This window comes from Malurus melanocephalus, unplaced genomic scaffold, assembly GCF_030028575.1.
Source record: "Malurus melanocephalus ecotype Western Australia unplaced genomic scaffold, MMel_1.1 scaffold_279, whole genome shotgun sequence".
In the NCBI taxonomy this organism is placed as follows: domain Eukaryota; kingdom Metazoa; phylum Chordata; class Aves; order Passeriformes; family Maluridae; genus Malurus; species Malurus melanocephalus.
The window spans coordinates 168,240-184,414 of NW_026623511.1; the positions used below are offsets into that span (position 1 = coordinate 168,240).

At 41.4% G+C, this 16,175-nt stretch overlaps 1 protein-coding gene across 1 annotated transcript in view; it reads left to right on the forward strand.

Moving 5' to 3' along the window:
- The window catches only part of GLG1 (golgi glycoprotein 1), an 81,904-nt gene that overhangs the window by 41,407 nt on the left and 24,322 nt on the right, over positions 1 to 16,175 (forward strand). Inside the window, exons 4-8 of the mRNA XM_057376395.1 lie at positions 1,814 to 2,029; positions 8,643 to 8,846; positions 9,485 to 9,556; positions 11,726 to 11,909; positions 13,639 to 13,853. Coding sequence (XP_057232378.1) covers positions 1,814 to 2,029; positions 8,643 to 8,846; positions 9,485 to 9,556; positions 11,726 to 11,909; positions 13,639 to 13,853 — 891 coding nt within the window. The remainder of the gene's footprint in view (positions 1 to 1,813; positions 2,030 to 8,642; positions 8,847 to 9,484; positions 9,557 to 11,725; positions 11,910 to 13,638; positions 13,854 to 16,175) is intronic.

Sequence of the window (16,175 nt, forward strand, 5' to 3'; positions counted from 1 at the left end):
TATAAGATCTGACAAGAGCTTTAACCTAGAATTATAGTTGGCTAGCAGATAACAGTGGGTGTTTCAGAAGTGGCCTGGCAATAACATGATCGCTTGGTRTTTTCTGCAGTTCAGTGGCTCAGGCCATGGAGCTCTGGGGCTGTTTCCAAAGCCAGACTCTTCCAAAAACAGCATGTTGCCGTTGTGTGCTGGTTTGGCTTGCAGTACTTGAGTAGAAGTAGGGCCAAACCAAAGATGCAGCTTTCTCAGTGAGCACTTGCTCAACTCTCCCCCTTTCACCTTGCAATGATTCTATGTGGTTTTTTTCTGAAATGTATTTTACACCTTATCTGTAACAATTACATTGACCTTAATAACTGTTTTTCTAAGAGCTATTTAGATTAAATATAAAAYGTTTCATCAGCCTACATCTGCCTTCAAATAATGATGTTTGAAATGTTGAATGTTTTATTTGTTACATAGAAAATAATGGCCTCATAAGCGGAGGCAGAAATCTGTTTTATTCATCYAGTCTGACCTGTGCTGTGTGAGTCTGTCACAGGGTGCCCTGAGTTATTCTTGTTTGAATTAGAATATATCTTCCTAGAGACAGCTCTCCATTTTTTAAACTTTCCAATATAAATATTCCAACTTGGTATTTGAGAACCAATAAAATGGTTTCCTGCCTGTTCCCTTAGCGCTGCCCTTGCTTGTTATCTGAAACTGCCAGAATTATTGATTGCCATAGATCTTCCTTGAGATTGATGAGCCCTTCAGTATTTTTACAGGGGCAAATCTTTGATGTAATCAAGTCAGCCCATGTATCTATTCCTTGCAAACCTGTCTCCACTGAACTTTAGTGTCTGCCTGCCAGGAGCTCTTTCTGCAGCATTATGGCTATGGTTTTCAGCACCCACCAAAACAGGGGCCACCAGAACTGGGCAGTATTTCAGCACAGGCTTGCCAGAGTTAAAGAGTTGTGTAGTCTCAGTGCTCCTTAGAGCGAAGCATTGCACTGCTGTTATCAAAAGATTCCTCCAGGGATCATCCTTAACTGATAAGTAACCATGTTTTCCCCTTCCTTTGGAAAGACACTGTCAAAACTGCCTGCATCTTTTACTTCCAGAGGTGGCGGGTTTGGCCTGACTGTCTGCTTCCCTGAGCAGTGCAGGCTGTGATTTATATTGGGGACCTGTCTGTTCTTGCTCACTGCTTTTCCATTCCCCTCACAGCTTTCAGCTTTGGTTAGCTGTGATTTTTACTTTTTTTAGACCACCGAGTAAAATGGTTTTAGTACCAACAATCAGTTCATGCAAGAGCCTCATAGAAATGAATTTGATGAGGATTTTCCTTTATAGTAATTTTCATCTCCCAGCAAGTTATAAACAGTTCCATAAATAGCGTTGACTTTTGAATAAAAATCTGGCCAAAATCTTATATTGTACAAGGTCAGGTGTCTAGTGGGGGCCTAAGTATGGTTTAGAGATGTTGTAATATGCTCAGTTTTCTAAATAAAGGTTTGTCAAACTAGCATTTTTCCTACAAGTCTGCTTGATTGCAGGGGTTCAGTGTAATTATGAAAGATGATTATTGAGCAATAGAGTTTATAATCCTCAAGGTCGCTGTGTTTGCTTTTTTCAGATGCTGGCACACATAAGATTTCTCATTTCTGAAATATTTTCAATTATTCTGACTTACTGAAAATCAAACTAAGCCCAGAGSGTTTCTTTGCTAGCAGATTTTGAAGCTTCAGATGCAAGTTTCTTTGAGGATTTTCTTATAAGGTTAAATTCAGTASCTGCAGCCACTGTAATTTTCTTTTTTTTTTTAACAGATAAAGGAATGTGCAGATGAACCAGTTGGTAAAGGGTTCTTGGTGTCATGTTTGGTGGATCACAGAGGGAACATCACTGAATACCAGTGCCATCAGTACATCACTAAAATGACAGCCATTATCTTCAGTGATTATCGGTTGATCTGTGGCTTCATGGATGACTGCAAAGCTGACATCAATCTCCTGAAATGCGGCAGCATTCGACCTGGAGAAAAGGTATCTGGAGAACATGTGGGTTGTCAATAGGCTTGTAAAAGTCACTGACTTCAGGAAACTGATGTGGTGGCTCTGCAGTAGTTTTACTGTCTTACTTGCAACTGAGAAAATACATAGTGTGTCTCATCTGTCTGAAAAGGGTGATGTCCTGATAGTTTGCACTTCTTTTTTAATAAATATGCATTCATTCCTCTCTGAGGAGTTGCCATGCAGAGATTTTCATTTTCTGCACCCCAGTACAGGCGATCTGGCAGGTAGTTGTCTCTCTGATGAGGCCCTCCCAAGCTTGACTGGGTACAGTGAATCCAAACAATAGATTTAAGCAGGTCTATTGCTTGATTTATTTCACAGTCTGGTTGGGTCTGGCAAGAAGGTTATCAAGGTGATGATGCCTGTGCTATAACCCTTCCTGCTGTAGTTGATAGACTGGATCAAAAGCTTTTATCTCTTTGCTTTTCCTTTCCTCTGCCCCCACAAAATCAGTTGAAGGGCACAAAATACATGGTGTCATATTTTAGTAGTACAGACCTGGTTTTAATAAATCAGTGTTCTTTTGCCAYGTGAGACTTAAGCAGAGGTTGATGCAAAGAACAGTTCATAGTGACTAGATGTGGGATTATTTTCAAGGGCTGTCTTTCCCTGTCTACTTCAGCATACCTAATGCAGGCAGCAATTATGTAGAGCTGCAGGAATGAGTGATTTTTTTCTATGTTAAGTTTTTATGTTTAGGGATAAAGTTAAAATTAGCCTATCAGCTTTTTACAGTGCTTTTTAAATTATAGCTTTTATGCTTATGACAATTAGTCTCATAAATGAGCTATTAATGAGGGGTTTGTAATAAGATACACATTTTTTGTTGAAAAAAGAAACTTTCCTAGTTGTTTGAGATATTCATGGCTATAAGCAGCTTCACATCCTTTGTGTGATAAATTGAAGWGCTAGTGTTTTCCAGAAGCCTTAGATGAGCCACAGAAAACACAGTATTAGGGACTCATTTCTTAATGCTTTGTTTCTTAAGAACAAAAGCAACTATGGAAGGGTGAGGAACTTGTAGGCACAATAGGTTTAGCCTGGTAACAGCTGAATRACTTGCTTTCTTCATAAAGTAAAGGCTGTCTTCTAATACTGGGCTGAAAGACCTCATGAAACAAGAATGAGAAATTGCTTTTAACAATTCAATATAGAACCAGAAGTGTAGTATGGGAATCGTGCGTATCAGGTCTGCATAATGTCTATGACTTGACCAAATTTAAATAAATTAAAATACTTATGGTAGCACTGAGGGGACACAGSAGACGGGATTTTGTAAACATAAACTAAATCTCACGTGGTAGGAGTGAAGCCAGTGTGGGCAGCCCTGTGTGCACAACCCACTGTGTATGTCAGGTCAGATGGGTGAAGGAGGAGGATGGCTGGGGTGGCTGAGGTCACAAGACACCAGGAAAAGGGAAACTTAGGCTCACCAAGTTTCTGTGGGCTAGCAAAGTGATCACTAACCAAWCTTCTATGGGGTCTGCTGTASTTTATGCATATTYCTCACTTTCCTTGATACCCAACCCMGAATATTGTGCTGTGGTTTGTGAAAGCGTTGCAGCCTGTCATATATCTTTTGTTATGCTGTCATCCTTGGCACTTAGAGCAATTGAAGTACTCTATACTGCTATGGAAACAGCTATAAATGGCTATGCAAGCATTTCTTTTGTTGGTGTTCTGTTCCATCCTTTTGCTGCTTTGGAGAAATCTAATTTGCTCCCATCAGATGCTGGTTAAGGTTTTATTTCCATGCTGTAGCTCCTGAGATTTACCTGTAGAGAAACAGTCATTACCCTTTTGTATGACTGAAGGTAACTGTGAATGTAATAAATAGGACCTGGACACCTGAGGGGGAAGATGGGAGAAGAGAGGCTCTCTCTTTTTTATGGAAATAAGCACAGCTAGACCATGAACTCAGTTCACWTCAGGCAGCCAGTAGATTGCAGTATAATACCTTCATCAGAGTAACTGGGATAAACTGGCATTTTTCACTGTGAAAGGCACTTAAATTGATAATCTGGAATTACCCTGCCCCTTGAAGCTTCTCTGCTAGCTAACCATGTTCCTTTTCTGTACTTCCTTTTTTTTTTGTTTCAGCTTGCTTGATATTTCCTAATTGAATTCTGTTCCTGCTGAGTTAGTTGCTTCTGATGTGGTGGTTTCTGTGCTTTCTTTCCCATTTCTAGCTGGATTTCTGCTCTGTAAGAGCAATAAAGTTCAGCTTAGAAGTCTTGATCTGTGCCTAGACTTCATTTTGCTGCATGTAGCAAGGCTGTAGATGTGTCATTTGAAAGCATTAAGTTTTCTGACATACCTGTGTTGTGGAGGTGTTTGTGAGGGGTTGTCTTTATCTTTTTCCAGCTAATGGAGAAACATTTATTAGTAGTTTCAGTCACCTCTCCAGCTGGTTGTTCTGCTGAATAATGAATTTGGTCTCCTGGTATTTAGAARTTGTTTTATCTTCATGCAATAGGGATCTAATTTGAAATTGAAATGGGTAATTGCAGTGGAGCTTTTCTTCTTCAGCTGCTGATTGAAATGAGCTACTCTCCCAATCCCAGTCATGTCCAGGATTGTATCAAAGTAGTGGGTTGTGTGTAGTTTTCAGGGTGCTATTTAGCCATGATGTCCAAGCTGTAGTTGATTWTTTGTCATAGTGAAGGCTACGTAAGTATCAATTACTACTACATCTCTTGCAGTACTTTATGAGAAAATTGTTTTTTTCCTGAAGATACCTTAAGAGACCATTGTTTTCTTGTTTCTGTTTTGTTTSTGTTTGCTTCAAGTACAGTTGCTTTCTTTCCTTAGTTTCACAAAGRTAKTGGATACAGAAGAAACTGAGTCTGAAMGGGAAGCGATGATAACACTCAGCTCAGTCCTTGTTTACTCAGTGTAGTAGTGTAGCAGTGTATGWGTAGTGTTACGCAGTGTACTGTCAGCTGAAGTGTTGGAAATTAGCTAATCCAAGAGACATCCCAGCATCCCTGGTGTGGGGATTAGCCAGGTGGAACTGGAGCTCCCAGTAGGTCTGCTGGGTGATTTTCCATAACCTGGCTGCTTTGGCTCCAGTGGGTTGGCACAACTGTCTGGTGCAGGGTGCTATGCTGATGAGACAGGTTATGTTTTACCCTCCTGCCTGCTGCCTCTTCCTGCTCTTCATTCTCTTCTRATCACTCTTCTAGCTTCTCTCTGCAAGGCTGCAGCTGGAGCAGATGTGTACTTGAGGCATTTCAGGTTTCAGACAGGATAAATTCCTTTTGGGGAAACTTCTGAAAAATTACCAAAAAAAATCACCAACAGTGGCAAAGCTTAAACTGGACTGGGGGGAAAGTGAAATTTCTAACAGAAAATCAATAGTAAGCCCAATGTTTTTAAAGTTCTGTTTTGGCCTAAAGCTGCATGCCTGGAGTTTGAATTTTAKTCATAGGAATTCAAATCTCCCAAAGTGTTGTGCTGAAGGGGTTTGCTTGGGCACATTTAGACCTTAATTCCATTCCTCTGTGGCTCAAAGTGCTGTGGAACAATATTGGAAAGATGCTTGTATCCTTTGTGGATCTAGGTATATCCTTTCATRAAACTATGAAGAGTTTCAAGGCTCTCCAGACTAGATAATTATCTARTATGCWTTACAGATATTWGCAACTTTCAGTTAAARTCCTCCATTTAAAGCTTGAYAGTGGTGGTGATGCAATGTTCCAAMATCACATCTGTTTTTTTAGGTTTAATCTCTTATATTTCAGTGTGTTGCACTGKAGAAATGAGGCCTAGTCTCTATAAACAGGTAGCAGTTTGGAGGAGTCCTGAGTTTTGGAGTGAATGTAGATATTTTCAGCGCAGCAATGGGGATTTTCTGACAGTGGGAGCTGGATGGTAGAAAATCTTTTTTGGGATTCATCCCACAGCAGCGCTGCAGAAGGTGTTTTACCCTTTCACACCAGGCAGCTGGTGCTGGAGCAGGACTGRGGGATGATGACCTTTGGCTTTGGTGTCTGTGAAGCAGAGCTGACTGTGCAGGACTGTTGGCACATGGAACACMGGTGTGAACAGGCAGCTGTGTGTGCTGTAGAGCTGGGAAGTGATGCAGGTACCACCGATGAGTGTCAAAGTTGTCCTGCCATCCTCAGGATGAGCCTTGGTTGCCAGCTGCTTTAGAACATGATGGTTGAGTGCAGCTGTACACATGTTTGTTTTTCCTTCCAGTCTGCAATAAGAGATTGTACAATATTAAATACAGTAGGTGTTGCCCTATAATTAAAGCTCCAAGTGATATTTCTCTAAACCGTGTTTGTAGAGTCCCATGCTCTATTTGGCAATAGTGTGGGTGCCTTCGTGCACTTTTGAGGAAATAAAGAGTTAGACTCTCGTTAAAATTGCTTAACTAGTCAACACTAGCACTCCATGAAACTGATCTTCCTGCAAATGAATCCCAGATTAGGTCAGTAAATCTTCCAAACAGGATCATGTGGGCACAGGAACCTTAGGGGCAGCACAAGGACACCTCCATGTAAATGCTTGATGGTTGGAGGAAAGGACATGCTTCAGAAGTCAGATGGGTTATTTTGTGTGTGTTTCTCTTGAGTCTGACATTTTAAAATTGCTSTAACACAGGGCAGCAGAGTAGCCAGCACTGCAGGATGTTCTAAATGTAAAAACTGTATTAGCAAAGTAATGCAATAAATGAGCCATTTCATGTTGTGTCCCTAAAGTGTAACAGCAAATGTTCAGCATCCAGCATATGGAAACGTGCTTTCCATATTTCCTGTTAAAAATGGGTTGCATATATAGTCTGACTCAGGCTGGGAATCTAAACCCACACTGCAATAAACCAGGAAGCTGCTGATTTTCCTAGCAGGAATAGCTTGCCTTGTGCCCTCCTTGCTAGCAAAGGGAAGCTGCAGGTGAGTGAAAATAACCTTGGTCTGCTTTGCCTCCCAGCTGCAACTTCACTTAGACAGGAGCAAAAATGTGCCAGAGGAGCTTAAAATGGTTGTTTTCAATCAGTCACACTTGACATCTCTCAGCTGTAATTACTACCTTAGACTGACCATGAGGGTTTGCAGAACAAAGTTTGTGTTTGATGTGGTTATGGATAAATGGCAATTTTAAGTGATGTGGCAAACATACTTCTGAGTAGTATTCCTCAGAATTCCAATTTGAGGTTCAGGCCTAAAGGGAGTATTGATATATAATTATATTTCTTCAAAGATACCTGCTCAGCATATGGAATTAGCCAGTTCTCAAGGAAAGGAGCAAACTAAAAGAAGAAATTTTGGGGGGTGTGGGTTTTGGATTTTTTGCTTTCTTTTTTTTTTTTTTTTTTTTTGGTAGGAGAACACAGCTTTTAGTGCTTTTAAACTGTTGATATTTCTGGGTTGTGTTTACGAGCTAACAAGTAATCAACCAATTCTGCTTGTGCTCCAAGTGTAGCAGAACTAAGACAGSAGTCAAAGGCCATCTGTGTAAGGAGACACGTCAGAACAAAAAGATTTGGGAGAGTTGTGTGACTTTGAGTAGTCATGGACGTGTTTTATGGAGACTGCTCTCTTAGTCATGCTCCTGCAACAGCAGTGGATGATCTGCTTGACAGAGYGAGCTGACGGAATGGCTCCTAAATGGTGACTACAAATGCCAGGCTGGGTGATTCAGCTGAATGTGGACATGCATGCCTGGTTGCATACTTAGTCTAAGTTTAGTGGCAATATCCTCTTGCAGCAGAGCAGCATAAATTAAGGTGGCCTTCACATAAGAAACTTGCAGAAGCCTTGATGAGTCTGTACCAGAAGAGTCCATGTTTATTAGGGGAACCAGACCTTCTACAGAGGTATGGAAGGGGCATGGTTCTCTTTCTAAACACGTAAAAGGAGCTTTGCTGGGCTTTGTCCTGCCTCTTTCAGGCTTTCAAACAAAACACAGACTCTTTGTGTTTATTGGCAGTCACTGCTCAAAGTCTGAGATTGTCTGCAGGCCTGCAGGACAGTGGATGTGGTGCACAGCACTGGGCCAGAACTGCTTTGTCCGAGGCCTCTGTCTAATCTTGAATGCTTTGCATTTTTTTATTCTCTTAGTGGAGAAATTAGCTTTGAGAAGCCTACATCGGTCAAAGCTCCTTTGTGGCCTTTTTCACATCACAAATTTTCACCACCGGAACTGAAGGCTTGTCTCAACATGGCAAAACTATGATTTTTCTCTCCTCAAGTATCTTCTTAATGTGATGCTGTTGCTTGCTGTTGCCATGGTGCCAAGAGAGCTGTGTCAGATTAAAGATAATTTGGCTGTTTTGGTAAACTGCTCTGAGCAGTGTGACTAAGTAGTGATAATCTCATTAAGTCGCATTAAAACAAGCCCAGAGCATTGGAGGGGGGGATTTCATGGTGACCATCAGCGGGATGGTGATGTGTAAAGTGTGGTTAATACAGGTATTAATTGTTGCCTCCTCTGCATTTAAACATGGTTTAGGCTGAATGTTGGGAAGTCTATACGTAGACAGTTTGTTGCTTAATTAATGTGGTACTTAGCCGGAATTACAGATCACTTGATTATGTAAAAGCTTGGTTAGAGATGTTGCCTTGTTTTCACATAGGATGCTCACTCGCAAGGAGAGGTGGTGGCATGCTTGGAGAAAGGCCTGGTAAAAGAGGCAGAGGAGACTGATCCTCGCATCCAGGTTTCTGATCAGTGCAAGAAAGCAATTCTCCGTGTAGCTGAGCTCTCTTCAGATGACTTCCACCTGGACCGGCATCTCTACTTTGCATGCCGAGATGACAGAGAGCGATTCTGTGAAAATGTGAGTACTTTCCTCTTGKTTTTTCTCTGCAGTAATCCATTAAAAAAAAACAAAAACAAAAACAAAACCTCTCTAGAAAAAGGAATGGAACTGTAGACTGGAGCCTCGATATAATACTGAAAGCAGATGCCTTGTAGGTGTAATTTTACAATAAATCCAGTATYAAATTCACTCACCCAACAAATAAGCATTTCTTCCAATGGGTTAATGAACTGAATTGGCATAATTGTTTAATGGGCATCAGAGCTGSTGTGACAGAGTGTGGGGGAGGAAAGGCAGAGCTGAGGGACCTCTCCTGCAGCTGTGAGCTGTTGCACAAGGTAAGCCTGGTCTGACTGTACTTGCAGCACTTCTTATCCCTGGAGTGATGAGCTGGAGAGCTGCGTTGTTCAGTCTCAATTAACTTGTATTAGCTGAGAGTTTTCACACTAAAAGGGTGATGAACATGACCAGTTTTTTMAAAATGCAATAAAATTTAAAGGATTTTTCCTGTATGGAAGCTATCACTGTCATTTGAAATATTAACTCGAATATATTATTTGTTCTTTTTTTAAATTCTCTTCAGGTGTAGCTTGGCCTGCTCATTAAATGTTACAAGTCTTATCTTTAATGGCAAATGTTACTGTTCTGTTTCACAGACTCAGGCTGGGGAAGGCCGAGTATACAAGTGCCTCTTTAATCACAAGTTTGAAGAATCAATGAGTGAAAAGGTATGTATCCTGGTGAGATAAATCCTTGCTGCAGAAATCATCAGATCGTTCCTCAGTCCAGGCTGCATTATTCTTTTCCAGTGTTAAGGAAAATCTGTCATCTATGTGGCCAGATAATCGGCTGCTTTAACAAATGCTTTTACTTTGATATTTTTGTGTTTCAAGTTTCAGCCTTTAAAGTTAAGGATTTAAATAAATCAAAGCTTTTAGTTGAGGAATTTGGGAAGGCAGACATGGAGCTCAAGTGGTAGCATTGTGATTGACTGTTTAAAGTAGCAGTAGCAACGTGCTGGGGTAAGCCTTGGATAAATGCTGGTCTAATTGTACAGATCAGAAACAAAAAGGGAACTGTTACTTTGACTTGTGTTTTTAAGGCTGTTTTCAAGCAGCACACTTTGTGGTAAAGATGCACAGTTCAATGACTAAAGTTTTCCTTCCRATTTTCTTGAAGATGTAGTTTTCAACAACAGCAAAAAAAGTTGTTCTAGAAGGTTAGTCCTGAAAAGTTTGTCTTGGTATAGGTGCTTCRTAAGGCAGCAGTGCCTTCAGTGATTTTAGAAGCAGCATCATAGTGTGTGGGATTATATGAAATTATAATCTCTTGGAAAGGATGTGAAGATGAGTATCTGTAAAGCTCTCCTCATAGACAACCCACTGAAGGGAGCCTGATTCAGAGTGCTGGAGGGATCAGATTAATTTTCTTATTGTGTTAAATGCATTAGCTGTYTGACAGCTTGGTTCCAATTAACAARTTCAAATCTGAACGAGTGATTGCTGAGGTCTTGAAACAAAGCTCTATTTTGTACAAAYCTGTTACTGAAATGAACTACTGTATTGCTTAACCTCTTTTTAGTTATACAGGGACACTGGTCGTTTTTGAACGGTGTTTTCTGTGATCAGGTGACTGAAGTACAAATATGAGATGTAGAGAGGTTAGACCAAGCTGCAGCAGATGACTCTGTAAAGAGAGAGGGGTGGATGCTCTGAGGACACAGTTTGCAGAGCAGAAGGAACACTAAATGTAGTTCTCACTCTTGTAGCTGCCAAGGTTGGACCATCTGCAAAGTCACTGGTTTTGTAGAAGCTGTTACCCAGCAGAGTCCCTCCGTGCTGATGGCATCGGCTGCTGCGTACACATGTAGCCAGCAATAGCTGCTGGTGGGTGGCTCACTTTGTGTCATCCAAAACTGGCTCCCGGGCTGTATTCAGACTTTCCCTACTTTAGGGGATAAGCCTGCATCTCCCTGTGTCCAGAGCTGTAATTTTATCCAGTCCCAATCATGGCATTAGGAGCRTGAAAGAGGGAGTGAGAATATCTTGGAATAGGGCTTTCCAGGTTCTTGAGTAGGTGTGGGAAGAAGGGGGCAAAGTGAAAAACCTGATGTAAGAAAGTGGTGAATGGGTTCTAGGGCTTTTCTGTTCCTTGTGCCAAGACTGCTCCCTCTTCTCCCTACCCTACACATTTGCTSTTTTCCTTCCTTACAAGTGGGCTGGGAATGGACAAATTTGCTTGAGCTATTCTGAGTTATCTGCTGCACTCAGATTTAATTTTCCCATAATTTAAACCAAAAGCTATCAAATATAGCAGTGTTTTTACAGGCATTTTTTTTAATGAAATTTAGAGGGTTGTTCTTGCAGCTGCTGGGTTCAAGTTTGGCCGCAGTGCATCCTGATGAACCTCACCAGTKGTGGAAAAAGGCTAGAAATTCCCACGGTTAGACTGTTTTATCTGCCATCATCTGCTCAGTGCTTTGCAGAACAAATCCAAGAAATGCAGTATTTTGTAAATGGAACTGGAAAAAGTTMTTTCTTGAGGGCATGGGGTGAGCATGTACCACAGCTGGGATAAATGTCAGCAACTGCTYCTGGTTACCATGAATGAGTCACGCTCTCAGCCGTAGCTTTTCACAAAAAGCTGGATGAATGTGCAGTTTTGAGAACTGCTCTGCAGAGAGCTGCTGCCTTTGAAACCCCTGATCTGTTGACCTCGATGTGCATTGTTAACTGTGTGGTTTCTAGGAGACAAATGAAATTTAGCTGCGGTCCAGCTTAAACACATGAATTTGAAAGTATCAGTTGTTTTCTGAGATACAACTTGACAGTGGCAGGTCCAGCCCTCTCCACCGGTGCACAGAAGCTCATTCTGCCCTCCCAATGTGTCTCCTGCAGTGTCGTGATGCGCTGACGACCCGSCAGAAGCTCATTGCCCAAGACTACAAAGTCAGTTATTCGCTGGCCAAGTCCTGTAAAAGTGACCTGAAGAAGTACCGCTGTAACGTGGAGAACCTGCCCCGCTCTCGGGAAGCTCGGCTTTCCTATCTGTTGATGTGCTTAGAGTCTGCTGTGCACAGAGGTAAGCAGAATTCAAGACTGAAGCTGACTTTTAGTTTCAACGTGTATTTACAGTCCCCTTCTCCAAGAGCCTTTTTCCAAACTTTGTTTCAAAGGCAAATTTCCTCATCATGGTGCTTTCATCACTGTTGTTTTGAYGATCAGAATAGCTGAGTAAACCCCTCTGCCACTGACTCCTTTTGTGCAGACAAGAAGTTTAAAATGCAAAATAGCAAATCCCCCTTGGACTGCTGATGTGTAGTTGCAAATCCTTCTATTCACTGTGAATTCAAGCAGCTCTTTTCTTCCATTGTGTAATAAGCATTAAATATGCTACAAGGTTAAAACACAGAATAGAGAACCTGTTTATCCTCACTCAGGGAAAACCAGGGATACTCAGTCTGCTGCCTGCTGTAAATAATGTCTTTTCTTGMAGTTCAGTAGCTTGGTTAAATGCCTTAATTTCTCTGAGTCTGGTTTTCCCCTATGTAGAAGGCAGGTAAGTGTGAGAATGTTACTTTTGATCATTTAAGTTCATGGAAGCTGGAGGTGTCCTAACACCAACTGCTGTCCCCAAAGGCATTAGAAGGCCCAATGCAGCTGGATTCTGGCCCATGCTAAAGGTTCTCTAYAGAATTGCCATAACATGGTACATCCTCTAGATCTGCACTGGAGAACTGCTTGTTTTTCCTCTTGGCATGCATCTGTGTGGTTTCAGTGCGAACAGCGGGGCTGCATGCTGCAGTGCCTCTGGCATGGGATGGAAAGGCTGCCATAATTCCATAAGCAGTCTCTGCATTTGTGCATTTGAATAACTYATTGCATCTGATTGATGTGGAAATGATGTGCCCTGTTTGTAGAAAAGTTGTGGGATTTTTTTTTTTTTTACTTCTCCCTGCAGTAGGGCAGGTGATTTCCTGAATTACATGCGGAAAATTGCTGTTCATTATTTACTTTCATGGAGGAACAGGTTCTGTAGTGTCTGATGCATGAGACGTAGCCCAGGAGGAACACTAATTATTCCACACAGCACCATGTGCATGTGTTACAATGCCTGGCAGTCCCTGCTGGGGTGTCCTCTGTTCCATGGGATGYTGTGCAAATATGAATAGCTTGTGATGGGGATTGCAGGAAACCTTAGAGCAGATCTAAGCATTTACTACAGCATGATTTCTGTGCAGCTGCAGTGGTTTGTTGGACACTCCATATACACTCTTGTTTTAGTCTGATATTTGGCTTCCTGAACATGTAAGTGCTATTGCCCTAGAAAACCTTTTCCTTGGAAAAGATGTTTAACCTGCTGTCCAAACAAATTCCTCTCCCACTTACATATCAAGCCGGTGAACTACCAAAGGTGATTTCTACAGTGGGAAAAGGAGCCCTTGAACATATGCGGGAAGGCTGACTTATGCTACAGAACTGCAGATCCATGAGTGCTTTCAGCTGTTTTTCAGAAGCAATCCCTGTAACGTGAAATCCAAAATGAGATTATCCTAATCTTTCAGGAATTCTTTTTTAAAAAACCTGTGTTAAATCCCTAGACTGGCTGTATTTTACAGTGTTGTTTAAATGACAGGAGCTACCACAACCATGGTTTATTCCCCAGCACAAATGCTCTGGCACATTTGTTACGGTCTGGTGTTGTTCAGAGTGTGGACATTGTCTCCACTCTTGGAACAYGCTGGTAGCAGAGGTGAAGAAGGGCTCTGCTAACCATTGAAACTAAATCACATCATCTTCTCTTGGCTCAGGTCGACAAGTGAGCAGTGAGTGCCAGGGTGAAATGCTGGATTACCGGCGCATGCTGATGGAAGACTTCTCRCTGAGCCCAGAAATCATCCTGAGCTGCCGAGGGGAGATCGAGCACCACTGCTCCGGCCTCCATCGCAAGGGTCGCACCCTGCACTGCCTGATGAAAGTTGTCCGGGGTGAAAAGGGAAACGTCGGCCTCAATTGTCAGCAGGCAGTAAGGAGCTTTCCTATCACTTCACTTAKAGTTTGCTCAGTTGGTAGAAGCATTGATTTGTCTGTCAACATTTTGTCTTGCAATGGAGGTTCTGCTGAAGTCAGGCTGGCTCTGCTGGGTGCCRCTGAATGCTGTAAGCAGTTGTGTAATTGCTGTGCTGTAAAGTGTAACTTGGTATCTAGCGGCRCATCAGTAAGGGTGGTGTTTTTACCCTCAAAAAACACGTTTTGGATTGTTGTGCTCTGGATTTTGTGTTGGATCTTGTGTAGTTCTTCTCCAACAGCTTTGAAGTCATGGAATTCTCTCCTGGGTGCAAGRTATGGGGAAACTTGCTTTTTATACTTCTAAAACATTTCTTCTCCTTCCCCCTCTCCTTCCCTTTTCCCCCTGTGCCCTGTCCTTGAAAATCACAAAACCTTTCAAAGCACCTTCCCACTCAATTTTATTTTTGCTATTTCATTCAGCTTTAATGATGGAAATAGAACTTCAGGGACAGGGAAGTACAGCAGACTGCTGTGTGTTGATGTAGTTGCAGCCTGTGAAGGAAATGTCATTTTTCTCCAAAATACCTCTGTAAAATGGGATATTTCTTTTGCCTTGTTTAAACTCCATTTTGGCCCAAATACATCCTGCTTATCATTTCTTTAAATTGAAAACAATAATTTAATTTTTGTTCAAACTCATTACTGCTTTTTAATATGGTTGTACATTATTGTACTTAATAATTGGTTTTAATGACCCGTGAGCCYAGGAAAGTGACATCAAGGATAAAAATGGCAAGGGAGTGTAAGTGCTGATGTAGAAATTTGGGGAAATGTATGCTCTTGACCTCTTGCAATATAYGGAACCACTGTTCCATACATTTTTGTTGTAAATGTAGCTTAAAACTTGAGCCCTCAATAATGCCAGTTGGTGTGTATTATCAAAGATAAATTAATACCTGTTAAATTTTTGTAAGGCATAGGGTGCTTTTGTGATGAAGCTTATTTCTGCATAAATACCAGGTGTACTGGTGCAGCAGCTGTACAGTTTGAGTCATTCCTGCRGGGCTCTGTAGTGCATGACTAGCGCTTTGCAGCCTTTGTGTGAAAAACTGAATATTTGTTTCTGTTTAAATATGAAATTGAAACCGCTGCTTCTGGATTTCCTTATTTGCACATATTCATAAGCTCATTTAATCTTGGAGATAACTTTTAGATCATGAAGTGCATGTTCAGAATAAGTCATAAGTCAGAAAACAGGAGATCCCCCCAAAAGTGACATGGGATTTCAGACTTTCAGAGAAAAATAATATCTTTAGGAATTTAGAGCAGGTTTGGAGGTTTTTTAGTTCTCTTATATATAGGCAACTGCTTTATTTTTTTTACAGTAAGTTGATGCAATAGTAAATAGGATTGTCCATGACTCCCCTTCAAGTTAAACGTGTTTTGTTCTCTGGGCAAAGGACAGCAGAAGCAAATTAGGCTTTGATTTTATAAATGATATTTAGCTTGCCTGGATTTTTATGGGCAAGAGGAAATAGATGATTGCAAGAACAGGATAAACATTCCAATGTTCTGAGTTTCTGAAGACTGACATGGTGCTATTATATAGCTGCCTACAACTTTTGAAGTACTAAATAATTTATTATTCCTATTTTTCATATTTGGATGGTAAGGTTTGTCTCAGCTGTCAGTGGCTTTGTTGTGTTTTGATTTATTGTGTTAGAATGAGCTTTCTGCTTTTACCTTCCAAGGTAGATAAATTATCCTTGCAAGGAAGAGACTATTATGTGAAACTTCCAGATACTGTGAAACTTGTGCAAGAGGCTCCAGCTCCTTGAAGTTGCATGAGGTTGGCCCATATGGCAAGCCTTGAAGAAGGCAAGTTAGAGATCAGTCCTTCAGAGTAAGCTGGAGCCATTTCAATTCTTTCTGGGTACCTAGARAGCACCTTTGATGTGTGGTTCTGCTGTGGCTCTTGATGGTGGAGCTGTTGGTCTGTGGCACCTCCACATTTTCAGAACACAGAAACAGGAGAACAGCACTGGGGCTCTGGGGTGGTCCCAGCAAAGCTGGCTGTAGTGTTTTGGGTCCATCTSAAGATGCTGTCTTTTCTGCAGAGTCCAGAACTCACGTCCCTKTGTAGATAATGCTAATGCACCATCTTGATTTCTTGGCTAACTCAAAGCAATAGGTCTTGTCCTGAAATTCTTCCTTGTAGAARCTCTGTGACCAGATACATCTGCCTAAGACAGTTTGCTGAAGGCAATTGGAAGGGCAAACTTCTAATTTGGATCTGGTTTACTTATTGCCCTGTCTGTGAAGGTTTGCTCTGATTCTT